At 40.2% G+C, this 17,362-nt stretch overlaps 1 protein-coding gene across 1 annotated transcript; it reads left to right on the forward strand.

Moving 5' to 3' along the window:
- The first annotated feature begins 5,751 nt into the window (after positions 1 to 5,751).
- On the forward strand, positions 5,752 to 16,596 carry LOC141114301 (double-strand-break repair protein rad21-like protein 1). Its single transcript, XM_073607905.1, has 5 exons — positions 5,752 to 5,895; positions 5,999 to 6,128; positions 9,840 to 9,939; positions 11,230 to 11,330; positions 16,415 to 16,596. The coding sequence occupies exons 1-5, from the start codon at positions 5,752 to 5,754 to the stop codon at positions 16,594 to 16,596; spliced, it is 657 nt and encodes a 218-aa protein (XP_073464006.1).
- The last annotated feature ends 766 nt before the right edge of the window (positions 16,597 to 17,362 follow it).

The following is a 17,362-nucleotide window of genomic DNA, read 5'->3' on the forward strand; positions in this document are numbered from 1 at the left end:
AAACAGTTGTCTTATTTTTTTTATTTAAAGCGGGGTTCCACCCAAATTTTGAACAATATCTGTATGTATTCTCTTCCTTGCCTAGATGCTGACATGCTTTAGCAGCTGCCAGTGATATCCACAAGAGAATCCGGCAGGCTGGTTGTACCCAAGTTGATCGGTCGATCAACTTGGTACATTCAGCCTGCCCATTAACGGTTTGAATCTCGGAGTTCTCCTCACTGAGCTCGGCAGAGTGTAGATTCAGCTCCCCGCACCCCTGCTTTCTGAAGCTCGGACAAGCTGTATAACTTCTGAACTTTCAAGGGCAGTAGAGATAAGAGGGCTGCAGCTAAACGGGTACAAACTTATTTGGAGGATTTGTTTGATCACCTGAGGCCAGTCCCTTCACTTGGTAAATGTACAGGTTTACAACCACTTTAAAATAACGTTTTCACCTTCCTTTTTTTTTTTCCACTGCTGCTGATCTTCTCTGGCATTTTTCAGCCACTCCTTGCACTCCTTTCAGCCATTGGCTGTACATTATATCATTATATCTCTGTGAACCATGCCTGCACACTGAGCTTTGCTTGTAGTGTTCACCAAGGGCCTCATGTGACAGGGTGAAAAAGCAGGAGCACAATCAGGACTCAGTTGTTACCTTATGACAGGAAGTGCCTAATCATGGCAGGTTCACCGGGTATTCTTTTAATAAAAGCTACAGAGTTTGAAAGATTGAGATTATGTGAGATGATTCTGTGAGAATTTAGTGATTGGGTTTATAACTTCTTTTATTCATAGCAATCCTGTACAGGTGTACGAGCTGTGTGTGCATCACAATGCTTTGTTGCTTGGATATTAAATTATGGGTATACAAAGCTATATCTCATATGCTGGGTCTTCTGTGGCCATAGTTAAAGCTATAGTCAAAATGTAAAATCCAATATATACATTTCCAAATTATTTTTTTTATTATTATTTGTAACCTACTCCTATTAATCTGAATAATCTTGAAGTTTCTAACCTTTGTGAAGATTTCCCACACTTCTTTGATCTCTGTGACACGTATTTACCATGCCCTGTGAGTAGGCACTGCTGTGTCACACATTTCAAAGAGCCTGTGTTTCATCAGATTTGGCAACCCTTCAGAATGTGTAACGGAAGTGACGTTCCGTCGCCGCCATCTTGCTACACCGCGCACTTCTCCATAGTAAGGATACACTGAGAGGGGGAAAAGCGGACATCTTGTTACACCCACCGGAGTTTTGCATTTTACACTTATGTTTAACAGTAAAGTGAGTTTATATAGTGAAATACAGCACTTAGAACTCCGTATGAATGTTTAGATGTTGAATTTTTAAAGCAGCAAACTTCTGTCAGATTAGCAAACCTGTGAGATCTGGAGGCTCGCCGCTGCTTTTGAAGTGGTTGTAAACCCATTACAACCACTTTAACCTACAGGTAAGCCTAGATTAAGGCTTATCTGTAGGTGCAAGAAATATCTCCCAGACCTACACGGTTTAGGAGATATTTGCAGGAATAGCAGCAGACAGCGTAGACCTCGGGCGCAGGCGCACTGAGCGTGCCGTTTCTAACGGCGCTCATTCCGTTAGTGGCGACACCAGAGTGCGGGAGTGACGTCATCACTGCTCCGGCCAGTCACAGCACCGGAGCAGTGATACCCGGAAGGCACGCCGAGCCAACGTGTCAGCGATGGAGGAGGTAAACGAGGGTTGCTTCCGGGGCTTCGATCTCAGGTAAGTAATTCATAATGAGCTAGTATGCTATGCATACTAGCTCATTATGCCTTTGTCCTTCAGTGTTTTTTTCTTTTTTTTAAAGAGAGGGTTTACTTCCTCTTTAAAATTCAACATCTAACCAGTCAGACTGAGTTCTAAGTAATGTATTTCACCGTATAAACTCACGTTACTGTTAAAAATAAGTATAAAAATGCAAAACTCTGGTGGGTGTAACAAGATATCCGCTTTCCCCCTTCTCAGTGTATCCTTACTATGGAGGAGTGCGGGGTGTAGCAAGATGGCGACAGAAAGTCACTTCCGTTACACATTTGACGGCTCGCCTAATCTGACGAAACACCTGTCTTCTGAACCACAGAGGTGCTGAAAGGAGGAGTCAGTACAGAAATCGCAACTTGTAGGGTGCAAGGTACCATGGGATATGTGGTCCTTAGAACTTGATGGCCAACAGGCAGACATAACTCACAACAGGAAAAAATATTTTTCACGTAAGCTTGTTTTGGGTTGTTTAAATCAACTATTGTTTATATTGCTGTTATAATGCTGATGTTATAAAATGAAAGTGTGCTGTATGCTGTGAGCTAAGATTTTCTTTTAGTCCTTGTTATGTAGAATTCATAGATTAGTCTAGTTTAGTTTCTACACTTAGATAGTTGTGTGTCAGCAGTCCAGAAGCACAGCATCTACTATGGCTTAAGCGCTTTATAGATTCTGAACTGAACGTTGGTTCTTCCTATAACATGTTCAGCAGTTTTCTGTTGGATAAACATTTTCTCAAGTCTATTGTTTTTTGTAAGATAATCATGGAATACAATGGGGGTTGATTTACTAAAAGTGGAGAGTGCAAAATCTGGTGTAGCTGTGCATGGTAGCCAATCAGCTTCTAATTCCAGCTTGTTCAATTAAAGTGATTGTAAAAGCAGAAAGTATTTTATCTTAATGCATTTTGTTCATTAACCACTTTCCGCCCAACACCGTCATATGACGTCCTGGACTTAGAGAGGGGATATCTGAATGATGGGTACATCTGCAGGCATCATTCAGATATCATCTTTTTTAGCTGACTATTCCCTGCACTGTAAAAACAATCATAGTGGCAATTCAGCCACTTGATCGTTTTTACAGGCAATGGGAGGGGATCCCCCCGCCCTCCGGTGCTTCTACCGGCTCGCCAGTGCGATTGGCAAGCCGGAAAAGAAATCCGCTGGCGGTGGAGGTTTACCATAGAGAATACCGGTGACCAGATGGTCCCTGGCAGTCTCTATGATCTTCGGAGGCCCGGGTGCAATGGTATGACTGGCAGTCCGGACTGGCAGTTGTACTCTTGAAAGGCCAAGATCCTTTTTTTTTTTTTTTTTTTTTTTTGATCTCTGGCTTTCCAGCCTAGAGGAGATATGTGGGGTCTTATAGACCCCACATGTCTCCATAAAGAGGACTTGTCATGCCCTGTTCCTATTACAAGGGATGTTTACATTACATTGTAATAGGATTAAAAGTGATAACAAATTTTTAAAGAGACAGTGTAAAAAAAAAATATTTTTTTTTAAAATGTTTATTCTTAAAGCGCCCCTATCCCGCGTGCTTGCACACAAAAGCGAATGCATACGTACGTTGCGCCCACATATGTAAACGGCGTTCAAACCACACATGTGAGGTATTGCCGTAAACGTTAGAGTGAGAGCAATAATTCGATCCCAAGACCTCCTCTGTAACTCTAAACATGTAACCTGTGAAAAATTTTTACGGGCCACCTATGGAGATTTTTAAGTACCGAAGTTTGACGCCATTCAACGAGTGTGCACAATTTTAAAGTGTGACATGTTAGGTATCTATTTACTCGGCATACCATCATCTTTCATATTATACAATACTAGTTGGGCTAACTACTGTTTTTTTGTTTTTTTTTGTTTTTTTTTTTAAATTCATGAAAATTAAAAAAAAAAAAAAAAAAAAAAAAGCGTTTGAAAAATTGCTCCGCAAATACAGCATGACATAAAAAGTTGCAGCGATTGACATTTTATTGTTTGTTATTTTAAACAATAAAAAAAATATGAGACTTTAGTATCCCTTTTAAGGCTCCATTCACACTTGCGCGACTTGTCATGCGACACATAAAGTTGCAGCCCATGTATTTCAATGGAAAGCCCTTCAAGTATAGGTAACTTAAAGTCGAGGTAACTTAAAGTCGCAGCGACTTAAAGATTCCTGCACTACTTTGTTGTGACTTGAGTGCCACAGACTACTATGTAAACCCTCAAATGTTGCATGAGAGTCACATCTTAATGTTATTAGTGTGACAGTTGTGCTACAGTCAAAGCCAAAGTCTCATCCCAAGTTGCAGATGAAATTGCACAACTTTGGAGCTGCACATGTGAATGCAGCCTTAAGCTTTGACAAAAAAGCCTGGAAACTGATTGGTTTCTATGCAGAGCTGCGGAAGATTTTGCACGCTCCAGTTTTAGTAAATTAATGTGTGTGTGTGTGGACTGATAACCTTTCCTCTGCTAGGTAACATGGTTTACATATTGTGGAGTATGTGTATTTTGTCCAAAGTTCATCTTTTTAGTAGAGAGATAATTATATTTTTTTTTTTGTGTTTAGAAAAAAGAAATTTGTTACAAAATGGTATACCACCTAGTATGGTCCTTTTAATCTGGCAAACAGTCTGCTATGAAGGACTGCCAGTAAGGATGCCATTCATAATTTTGACCCTTTGTAGGTTGCATCTTCTGCCTACCTATGCCATGGCTGGTATTTATTTTAGCTGCACTTTATGGGTCTCTACTCCTGGCACTAATACCCTCTGATTTGTCCTTCGTCTGAATGAGACCCTGTCCTCTCCAATATGACCACCAGAGCCTGCAGTAGTGGACGCTTCCATTCCATGGTGTCATTTATCTTTCTCTCTCTGGTGTCCAGTACTAACTGGTAGGTTGAGCAAATTCTCACACACAAGAATATTCTCACTTTTGTGTTGGCTATAATAAAAGATTGAATACATTCACAGGAAAAATTCAGACAAGGCACAAAAAAAAACCAGTACAATGGCATGTTATGTTCATTTCTATGTTTAGTGTGAGCTCTAGATGCCTGATGATGTACTGATCACCTTTGTTGAATTTAGATAGGGCTGCTTTTGGCTGTTGGTCTGCATTATCCCCTCTGCCAACCAGATCACAGTGATCCCTGCCTCCATGCTCAGTGGTCTATGGAGAGTTCTGAGTTAATGCATGGTTTGCATTCGCACTGAAGGAGACCATACTGGACCACAAGTGAACCATGCCTGGGACCACCTCTTCCAAGCGGTCCCTGGCACAGTACATGTAATGGTGATCTCGCACTATGCAAATGAACCTGATGTGTACTATGACAGTGTACTTCTTTTAATCACTCAGCCTGTGCAGGCTCAAATCTGTTTGTTGACATCATCCTATAATCTGTAAAGTGTCACTAGAGGTGGATGGACCCCATTGCAAAATAGGGAGCAGTGTCTATGATAGGTTAGTTATTCTTTACAAGCCAGCTTGATCAGACCCCACACCACCCTACTAGAGGATTTCATAGGCGTGCACACAGGGTGTGCCGGATGTGCCTGGGCACACCCTAATCACCCCATGCACATTAGCATTATCACTCTGTGTGCCAGCAGGAAGATAGGAAAGCACTCCCTCTTACCGGCTCTGCCATAAGAGTCTTTCACTGTGCCGGCAGGGAGATTAATGTGCCGGGGTCAAATATATGTAGACACACGTGTGTTTTTGAGCTTTAGGGTACACGCCCCCATGCAAAACGCTATGCACACCTATGATATCAATGCTGCACCAGCCTTGTACTGAGCAGCTGCAAGAGGTACTACTTTTCATAGCATGTTGTAGTTCTTTCCTATTACGGTCACTTTTCCTTTTAGAAAAGAATAGAAACTACAGTATTGTTGGTAAACAAAAGGAAATGTCAAATGAATAACAATCAGTATCATGTATTGCAGCTTTTAGATGTCTGTGAGTTTTTTTAAAAAATGTTTTACACACATGTTCTTCTGGACAAGCATGGGATCCTGGCCAAGATATGGATAGCAGCTCACTGGCATAAGAAATTGACCAAGAGTAATATATTTGAATGCAACCTTGAAATGGCCATCAAAAATATCCTGTCTGCAAAGGTACGTCCCCAGATACTTTTAATTTTTTTTTCGTTTTGGTGTTGTATGGCTGTGGAAATTAGCTGGGAATAGAATGTTAATGTCTTAAATATCTGTCTCGTAGACGGTGATGTCCTTGAGAATATCAGGACATTTACTTCTTGGAGTAGTGCGAGTATTCAACCGGAAGACAAAATATCTGCTGGCCGACTGCAATGAATCTCTGCTCAAAATGAAGCTAGCCTTCCGTCCAGGTATCTATAAAATGGGGTAGTTGTAAAGAACTTGATTTATATAAAACAGGTAAAGACTAACAACACCCTACAGGTCTGCAAGTCATTCGTAAATTGAATAATATGTTGCCTTTTTTTTCTATCCTGAGGAAAGCGGTAGTAAACTGCAACTAAAAAAAAAAGAAAAAATTGGGCCCCTGCAGGTAATGTCATATTGTGGTAGTATGCATCACATACTAGCACGTTATGACAGACTTGCCTTAAAAGGAAGCCCTCCAGCGGCACACTGTCACGGCTGCGCTAAAAATTCTCTCGAAGGACGGCATGCCGTCCATTGAAAGTGCAGTGCGCATGTGCCGGTGACGTCACCGGCTGTTACTAAAGAACATATCTTCTAAACAGTGTGCGTTTAGGAGATATTTACTGTACCTACAGGTAAGCCTTATTATAGGGCGCCTCCACAGGGAGATATTTTTACTATATTCAGCTCCTTTCCCTTCTTATGAAGCAATAGCAAAATTTACAGTGGACAGTTTTCATCCTGAAATGGCAGAAAACAAAGAAATAAAGGTTATACCACGATGCATAATATGTTGGTGATGTGTAATAAAGAGTAATATTATCCCCAAGACACATTTTTTCTTTCCACCTACCCACAACACCTTACCACAACTCTGAAAGTCTATACGAATTTCATAATAATTCATGGCCAGTTCTGCGTGTTTGTGCATTCTGGCCCCATTAAAATGTCGTCCCCCCCCCCCAGCATTCAACAATGGTTTTCACAGAATCAATGACATTAAACTGATGGAAGACTCCACAAGTTCCATAAAAGGTTCTGACTCAAAATGTCATACAACATGGTTTTACTGGATAAAATAAATCTCCACAGACTAGTATAACAACTTTCTTTAACCGCACTAAACTTTGGAGCCTCCCGTGCCAACTGTTCCCTGGATCACTACTCCTTACCTCCTTCCTTCCCTCCCTCTACCCACCTCATCCCGCTTTTTTTTTTTTTTTCAACCCCCACTAGCCCCACACCACTCCCTCCTTTCATCTCCATTAACCACTCCTGAAGAAAACACAGCAGCTCCCTCGAAACCATAACCGCCAATTGCCCCTGCTGTTGGTTCCCACCCTCCTAAAACTTTTTTATACTATGATAAAGAGTATCAAAGTTTTGGACATTTTAGTTGTTGTCTTCTATTATGTACCTTCTGCAATAGCTTTGCGAAGATGGACTCCTGAACCACAGCTACCGCCCTTATTGCCATGTGATAACCTCCTCCTTTAATAAAAACGTTATTGCCTGTGACAGACAGCCCCTGTTAGTTGTCGATGGGGTGTATCTGCCACATTTGAGTTTTGAGGTTCATAAGGTAAATGGGTGGCAGTGAGAGGTCTGTAGCAGGATGTGAGGGGTTAAGCACTGGTCATACCTTGCTCCTCACCTGGGGTATAATTTGTCTTCTCTGGGTTAATCCGGGTGGGTGCTGAGAAAAGAAGACAAGCAGGCTGTGAGGGCACATGTCTGCAGGACTGGAGCAGACCCAGTGAGGTCTATTTACTGGCCAGGAGGCTTGACATTTGTTTTTGGACTTTCCTACTTATGCGTGGGAATCCTTTTGTTTGCTGTACATGCTGACCAATAAACACCAGCGGGTAGCCCTTTAATCTTACATGTGGCTTGCATTACCTCTCTGAAAACTCTCCACTTGATATGGAACCTCACATGCCATAAACAGAGCCGACTGTCAAACATTATGCAACGAACAAAATATTAGCAAGTAAGAGAATTGCTCTCACAACATAATCAAAGTTACATGCAATAGGGATAGCAAATGGTCCCAGAGGACCTCAAAATCTCATAGAAACAAACACAGTCCATCTACCAATAAATTGACTGTGAGATCATAATAAGGTACCAATTGGGGTAGTTGGCAATTCAGCCTTAACCATTTCAGGCCCGGAAGATTTGGCTGCTCAGTGACCAGGCCATTTTTTGAAATACGGCACTGCGTTACTATTTGACAATTGTGCGGTCGTGCAACGTTGTACCCAAACAAAATTGATGTCCTTTATTCCCCACAAATAGAGCTTTCTTTTGGTGGTATTTGATCATCTCTGTGGTCTTTATTTTTTGCACTATAAACAAAAAAAGAGCGACAACTTTGATAAAAAAAAACAATATTTTGTACTTTTTTGCTATAATAAATATCCCCGATTTTTTTTTTTTTTTTGTTTTTTTTTTTTTTTTTTAAAAAGCCAATTTTTTCCTCAGTCTAGGCCGATATGTATTCTTCTACATATTTTTAGTAATAAAAATCGCAATAAGCGTATATTGATTGCTTTGCGCAAAAGTTACAGCATCTACAAAATAAGGGATAGATTTATGGCATTTTTATTATTACTATTTATTTTATTATTATTATTTTATTTTTTTTACTAGTAATGGCAGTGATCAGCGATTTTTATCGGGACTGCGACATTATGGCGGACAGATCGGACACTTTTGACACATTTTAGGGACCATTGGCATTTATACAGCGATCAGTGCTATAAAAATGCACTGATTACTGTGTAAATGTCACTGGCAGGGAAGGGCTTAACACTAGGGGGCGATGAAGGAGTTAACTGTGTTCCCTAGAGAGTGATTCTAACTGTGGGGGGGGGGTGGGACTGCCTGGGTGAGGAGAAGCATTCGTTGTTCATACTTAGTATGAACAACAGATCACTCTCCTCACCCCTGACAGCACGGAGATCTCTCTGTTTACATTGACAGATCTCCGTTCTGTCTCTGTGTGGAGCGATCGCGGGTGCCCAGTGGTCAATGCGACTGTCGGGCACACGCATCGGCGTGGCGCGCACGCGCCCCCTAGTGGTCAAAAGGCGAATCAAGGTACAGCTACGTCAGTTCGCCCAGGGGAGCCAACCTGCCACAGTACAACTGCGGCGGCTGGTCAGGAAGGGGTTAAAGAACATAACATCCTCTCACCATCATGTCCAAAGATTGGCCTGACGGCTGAACAAACATTCAAACAGACTAGAAGGATCAAAAAAACGTAGGAGGAGAAGGGTAAAAAAGGACGGTGGGAAGCACAAAAGACGAGACCAGAAAGAGAAAGCCAAGAAGGAAGAGAAAGGTAAGGTCTCGGGTCGATGTATCGAGAAATATCAAATTGCTGAAAGGAGGTTGTTAAAACGCGATGGATGTGCGGAAGGAATCCAAGGCTGCCAAACTCAGAGAAATTTATCATAGGTGTCTAAAAAAATAGCTGTCAGTTTCTCGCTGACCATAATATCATTCATACAGTGTTTTACTGCTTTAAAACTAAGAATTGGGGATTTCCAGGCCCTTTCTATGGTCAGTTTGGTCGCCATTTGTCGTTCTGGTCTAAGCAACTCCTCAATAGGTTTAAAGAGAAGAGCCCCATAAGAGTTCCTATTAACATTAGAATGAAAAAGAATGCGGAGAAGCGCGTAGATCTGGATCCATAGTCTGCTCTTCTTAGGGCAGGACCTCCAAAGACCACCTCCTTCCTTCTTATGCAGTGATTCAGTATTATTACATACTGTAATGTTATTGCTGTCTATGGAATATGGTCAATGCTCTGTTTTGAGCTCTTCTACTGCGTGCTAAATTAAATATAAAACAAAAGAGGGTAAAAAAAAGTAATATTGATAAAGGTGCATTTGGCTGGTATCATGTTGTGTCTGCTTTATTTCTAGAAATGTTAGATCTCTCCGATGGCAATCGGGAAGCTAAGTATGATGCCATCACTTTTCAAGAAGCGTTTTATGATTTTGATGATCAGCTGCCTGATTTAAAGTAAGTTTCAGAAGTTTTCCTTCTTTTTTTTTTTTTACTGTCACAGTACACACATACACATAGGGGTTGATTTACTAAAGGCATATAGATGTACATTCTGAGACTGCAGTTGCTTCAGAGCTTAAGAAATGTGAAGCTTCACTTTGCAAAGAATACCCAATCACATGCAAGTTAAAAAAAAATGCATTTTTTTCTTGCACCTGATTGGATGATGCAAATCAGCAGCACTTTGTCTCATTTACTAAGCTCTGGAGCAACTGCACTTGCATAGTGCAAAGTCTACTTTCCTTTAATTAATCAACCCCAGAGTGTTGTATTTATTTTAATAAAGTTGTCAGGAAATTTCATAGGCATGTATTGATTGTTGCCTAATATGGCTGATTGTGTCAGTTGCTTTTGTATTTGGGTACCTTCTGCTAATTGTTGTACTTTACTGGCCAGTTGTCCTTCATGTGAAGAGTAGTCTCACTCCAATGTCACCTGCTCAGTGTACAGACATACATATTGGTGCAATTGTGAATGTCTCTGCAACCCCCTGGTGCATAAAGCATGACCTTCTTAGTGCAGGTGGTATTTTAATGTCCATTACAAATTTAAAAGCAATTGATTTTATATGTGGACTTGCATGTAGAACCCGTTTTGGTAGCATAGATACTTCCTAGTATTTTTTTTTTTTCTTTTCTTTTCTTTCTTGAAGTTTAGAGCTTTGTGTTACAATATACACATAGTGGTTGAAGAATCTTTGTTCTGTACTGTATTTTTATAAAGTGATGAAAAATAAACAGCTAGCACAATCATGATATGACGGTGAGTCCAGCAAGTTGTGAAACATTTGTTGAATAAATATCAGCAGGTACATTCACATATTCTGCAGATATAAGTCAGTACACGATACACTTCAGTTTAAGATAAGTATTTTGCATTAAAAATCTAAAAATGGCAAAAAAAACAAATTTCAGTTAATGTAGCATGTATAAGCGATCCCTCCTAAATGGCCACTGAGCTATACAATCGCAACCGAGCAATCTAAGGGTTTGTGTGCACTGGACTCTGACTAGACACCTTTCTGCTGGCTTAGTGTTTAGATTGAAAACCATGTGTTCCATTACAAATAGAGAAAAAAAACCTAGTGGTAACGTTTAAATTTTATCAACATCTTTCTGCATGTGACAACAAATTGTTTAATAACATAGCCAGTGACCACTGAGTATGGCATTTCACTCAGATAGCAGCCTGGGTTGTTTATGATTTCAGTTCTGTATGTATTTCTGTCTTTTGTGTACCTTGCAGTACCATTGATGTGGTGGATCATTTCACATTGAACCAAAGCCGAGCAGAGGACATCACGATGAAAGAGGATATTAGCAAGCAACGTACTCAAGAAAGTTTTGGTAAGGAGTCTGTTATGTTATAAATAACAGACATGCCTGTTTTGTAATCCCCTGCTTTAGATTTATACAGGCAGGCTGTATTGGTAAAATGATTGGGAACACCTTTGTTAAAAAAAAAAAAAAATGATTGGGAACAATTGAAAGGCAGTGCTGCTTCAGAAACAGACAAAATGACTCAATGGGGGAGATTTATTAACAAGAAAAATAGAGAAGGACAGCCGCACTCTGATCTAATGCCTTTATTGATAAAACTTAGGCAGGCCATACATGGTCGAATTCCGAATTAGTTTTCTTTTCACAATCAGAAACTTTGAGTTTTTTGATCTGATGATGCCACCATTGATTTTTGAAATTCAACCAACCAAGCCTTCAATTTCACCTCATGGTGCTACAGAAAAGAATTTTCGTGGCCGGGAATCTTTTTTTTCTTTCTGGGAATTTTTCTTTTCTTGCACTTGTGTGCATTCTATTTTCTTTTACAATTCTCGCACGATTCTCCCATCATTGATTAGAAAATCGTTCGTTTTTCAAAAAATTCCCAACATGCCTAATTACTCAAATTTGATTACTGCACGAAAATTGGCTGTTGCGGCAGCCCACTAATGGAGCGAAATTCGAACGAAAAATTCTTCGATAAGATTTTCGAAAGAAAATTCTTTTGAAATTCGACCCGTGTATGGCCAGCTTTAGTCCATACACCAACAGAGGCGCAGGTACGGATGATAGCTGACGCGTTTTGCACCGTTAGCGGCGCTTAGTCATAGCTGTAGACCACTGACCCCAATCTATCTTTTATACACATAAATCACTAGTCACCTGACCAATTGTATCTAATCTAGATTGTAGTCAGGTGTGGTCCTCAAGTACTTTCACACACATGAAGTGGAGGAGTGGGCGTGGAGGCGATCAGAGTAGACAATATGTGGGTGGATTAACCCATGTAAGGGAGAAAATGGTAAATAAATAATAAATGAGGAGTTCAAATTCAAAACACTTCATGGCCCCAGGGTCCAATAAATAGGCTACAGCAGATCGCCCCCCCCCAACCCCCCCATACACTCCATAATACATGTAGGGTGCAGGGTGCCTTTACATCAATGTGTGACACACCATGCCCATGTATCCACTAAACATCCATTAAAACATTTAGTCAAATTTGAACATCAATGTGTACAAAAATCATAAATGTATCCTTAAAAATATGTGAAAATCTAAAAGTGTGTGTGTGTATACACACAAATACGTGTATGTGATTGACCACCACCAGGAGATGTCAAAACAAGACATCTCTCCCTGGTAGTGTGAAAAAAAAAAAACAAACAGACACACGCATATGCATACAGGCATATACAAGAACCCCTACATATCATGAGAAGGACTATATACAGGAGCACAACTAACTTTATTAAATTGAATTGAAACAAATTTGTCTCGAACAATGTAAGTGCAATTACAGGCCATATTGTCCCTCAATTTAGCTACGGATATTAGTTGGTGTCATAAATATTAGTATTGTAATCCTGAAAAATATATACGTATATTTTCAGTGTAATCCTAATATAGTGTTTTGGCAAAAAAGCAGGCATATAAGCCGACTCAGGCCATCCAAAAAATAGAATAAATCTAAATCCAGTAAGTCTATTTCTTAGGTTGAGGCACATTTGCAGTAAAGATTCTGACTTTATAAAGGAAGCTGAGGATATGAAAATCAGGTTTGAGGATCGGGGTTACCCTAAATCCACAATCTCCAGAGCTTTCAAGATTGCTGAGAGCACTCCCCGCTGTCAACTAATCTCGGATGGGGGCTCGACTAGAAGTAAAAATAGTAGAAACTTTTCCACCTGTGTTCTCAACACCCTATAGTGTGGAATTCCATAAAATTAGGAACATTGTCACTAGGTACCTTCCTGTTCTTTTTAATGACTCGATATATGCTCAGATTTTGACAGGTGGCATCAAAACGGTATCTCGCCGTGTTCCTACATTGGGAAGATATTTATTCCCTAGTTTATACACCAGCACTAGTTCAGTCTCTCATTGGTTGCAGTTCAAAGGCACCTTTTAGATGTGGGAGTAAAACATGTGCCTATTGTCCTTTTATAAAAAGGGGTGATGTTGTTTGTTCCGCTACCACTGGCAAAATATTCAAGATCCCTTCATTTATTAATTTTAACACAAAATTTTTCGCTTATTACCTGCAGTTCATGTAATATCCAAAACGTGGGATGGACTACTCGACGGCTGAGAGATCGCCTCTATGTTCATCTGCACGACATTGAAAAGAATCGCTTGACCAATGTCACTAGACATTGGATCGATGTGCATGACAAGTATGTTTCATGTTTAACCATACAGGAAATGGATAGGATCTTTACATCCATTGGAGGGGTGACAGAATCAGGACACTCTGTAAAAGAGAAGTGTTCTGGATATTTCACCTCAATACTAGCGGGGTTAAACTTTGAATGGGATGTATCCCATTTTTATGATTGAAAGCACGAGCTCTATTAGCATATGGGGTTTTACTTTCCCTTCATCTGCCAGTTCGTTAATCCGAGACTCGTTACAATTATCCGGTTTACTCTGGCCATTCATATCTCACATTTCGGTTCTGAAAGGTCTTTTTATAGTGGGCAACTATATACCTGCTTTTTTGCCACCACACTATATTAGGATTACACTGAAAATATGCATATATATTTTTCAGGATTACACTACTAATATTTATGACACCAATTAATATCCAGAGCTAAATGGAGAGACAATATGGCCTGTAATTGCATATCGTTCGAGACAAATTTGTTTCAATTCAATTTAATTTAATAAAGTTAGTTGTGCTCCTGTATATAGTCCTTCTCGTGATATGTAGGGGGTTCTTCTATATATGTGTATGCATATGCGTGTGTGTTTGTTTTTTTTTTTTTTTTTGTTTTTGTTTTTTGTTTTTTGTTTTTTTCACACTATCAGGGAGAGAGGTCTTGTTTTGACACCTCCTGGTGGTGGTCAATCACATACACGTATTTGTGTGTATACACACACACTTTTAGATTTTCACATATTTTTAAAGATACATTTATGACTTTGTGTACACATTGATGTTCAAATTTGACTAAATGTTTTAATGGATATTTAGTGGATACATGGGCATGGTGTGTTACACATTGATGTATCGGAGTGTGGCTGTCCTACTCTATTTTTCTTGTTATCATCTTTGCTGAGCCAGCACCCTTCATCTCCTGAAACACAAGGATGGTGTGAACACAGGGCTATCTCATTGAACTTTGGAGATTTACTAAAGCTGGAGGGTGCAAAATCTGGTGCAGCTCTGCATAGAACCCAGTCGGCTTCCAGGTTTTATTGTCAAAGCTCAATTGAACAAGCTGAAGTTAGAAACTGATTGGCTACCATGCACAGCTGTACCAGATTTTGCGGGGGGGGGGGGGGGGGGGGGGGGTAGTGCACTTTGTGTACCAATATGACGTAGGCAAATCTACTTAGGCTATCAAGAAGTTGTATTGAAAGCTGAATTTCAGACAAACATGTAAGTCCATACATAAACCAACATATACTGTAAGAATTTATGGATGTATCTTCCAAAGGGTTTGTATTTCTGTCTATCCAGTTCTGATATTTACAGAGCCCTATCACACAGCCAGCTGGGTGACCTGACTTTTCTATGCTGCAGTTATGCAATATGATTTGGTCACCTTTCTGCCATCAGCCTGTGATTGGACAGTGAAACAGTGGCAGATTGCTCTCTTCTATCATCAAAGTATATTTGCACGCAGACACCTAATTGGTTTCTAGTACTGCTCCACCCTCTCTCTGTCTGAATTCTGTTGTGCAGGAAACTACAAAAGGCTGATACTAAGTAAAATTCTCAGGAACTTGGTTGTATTTAAAAAATAAAATAAAATGTATTTCCTGGCACACTTATCAGCTAGCCAGCAAGAAACTGAAGTTAAAATTCAGTTAAAAACATTTTTTTTAATATGCAAAATTTGAAAATATATGTAAGAGCTTTAGGCCCCATCCACATCTGGTGATTTGGGATTGCAGGCAGAATCACAGCGATTCTGCCCACAATTCCAAATCACACTGCAATAGTGGCAAAACGTACCATGCTTATTTAAGGGTGCCATTCTTTTGGGCAACAAGCTTCACGTGATGCAGTTTCCCACGATTACCACGTGATTTATTGTGGCAAAACCGCACCACATTTGAGGTGTCATTAAAAATGAATGGCACCCAAACACACTTGGTGCATTTTGCCACTAGTGCAGTGAGATTTGGAATCATGGGCTAAATTGTGGCAATCCTGCCTGCGACCCAAAATTGCCAGAAGTGCCTAATCAAGGCAGGTAAATTAAGAACAGGTATGCCTGAGGGCAGCTCATTCCTCCCTAAAGGTGCAGGGACATCCCAGAAGCCCAGCAGAGAACAATGGCAGCTGAAGGCATCCAATGGGGATGATTTACTAAAATTAGAGAGTGCAAAATCTTGCGCAGCTGTGCTTAGTAGCCAATCAGCTTCTAACTTCATCTTGTTCAATTAAGCCTTGACAAAAAAATCCTGGAAGCTGATTGGTTTCTATGCAGAACTGCATCAGATTTTGCACTTTGCAGTTTTAGTAAATCAACCCCTATTTCTCCCTGCTCCAGTTTGAGCAATATACACAAAAATGGCATCTTCCCCATCTTATAACAAACTTTTAGAGTTGGGGGCACATGGAAGGGTTTTGCACGGAGCTAACAAAATAAAATACATTTCTCAGTATTTGTTGCTATATCCTAGATTGTAAGCTCTAACAAGCAGGGCCCTCTGATTCCTCTTGTATTTAATTGTATTGTAACTGTACTGTCTGCCCTCATGTTGTAAAGCGCTGTGCAAATTGTTGGCGCTATATAAATCCTGTATAATAATATTAATATATGCTCCAACATGGAGGCTGTCATGGGCTCTAAATATGATCCACATTTTGTTATATTAGTCTCCTTCTCGTTCCAGTGGGAATTTGGCTACAGTAAATAATTCCAGGTGTTTTTTTCCATACAGTATATGATTCTATACTTTCTATTTAACAGGAAACCTAGATCCACTGAGACAGGACATTACTATGGATAGCAGTTTTGAAGTAAGCAACAACAGTGTTCTGCCTGAGAGCAGTTTTGTGGGTGCGAATGATGATGGTGAAGGATTTTTTAATCAAGAATTCTTTGGAGATGAAGACACAGCTGCCAATTTTTTTGGTATGTTAGATCATTGAGTGTGTCTAGCTGTGTGGTTTCATTGATACATGTATAATATACAGCATTTTTCTGAACAACTAGAATCAAAAGATGACTCCGACATTGCTCTAGCCAATCTCCTGACACTTAAAAGGCCTGTTATATGGATTTATTACGCTGTTCATTGTGGTATCACTTGAAAGATCCACAAGTGCATAAAAAGTTAGGCCCGCAGTACAAAAGAAAGGGCTTAGACAGAGGGCCGATATGACAGACGTTAAAGGGGTTTGGGTCCAGGAAGGGAGTTGGCAGTTTTTAAAGAAAAGTAAGTGTTGTGGGACTTACCAGATTTGTGTTCAAGTTTTGGAGCAGGAGTGATCTCAAGGGAGTGGTCAGGAGATCCTCAGTCGTAAGGGAGCCAAATTAGTGAAAACTTTCCGCCCTCCCTCCCCTTTAATATTCTGTGCTGGTTGGTTCAGTTGTCACTTGAGTGGTCATTTCGGGATCTGTTGTGTCATAGCAGCTGGCAGGGTACAATGTCCTTATAGGTCAATATGGGGCACAAAATGTGCAGTGTAGGGACCTGTCTGAGGAACGGCTTCCGGTATTTGATATGGTGTACCTGCAACTTGTTGTCTCTGAGTTTGTGGTTTTGCGGCTGGAAGCTTACAGTTAAGGGATATAGGTACTACCTTAATTGAGCCCTACTGGGACCTTGGGGGCTCCATTCATTCTGTGTTATTGTTGACATGATATTTATACAATTTTGTTGATAAAAGGCTGCTATGGCCATTAAAATCCAAG

This window comes from Aquarana catesbeiana, linkage group LG12, assembly GCF_042186555.1.
Source record: "Aquarana catesbeiana isolate 2022-GZ linkage group LG12, ASM4218655v1, whole genome shotgun sequence".
Lineage (NCBI taxonomy): Eukaryota > Metazoa > Chordata > Amphibia > Anura > Ranidae > Aquarana > Aquarana catesbeiana.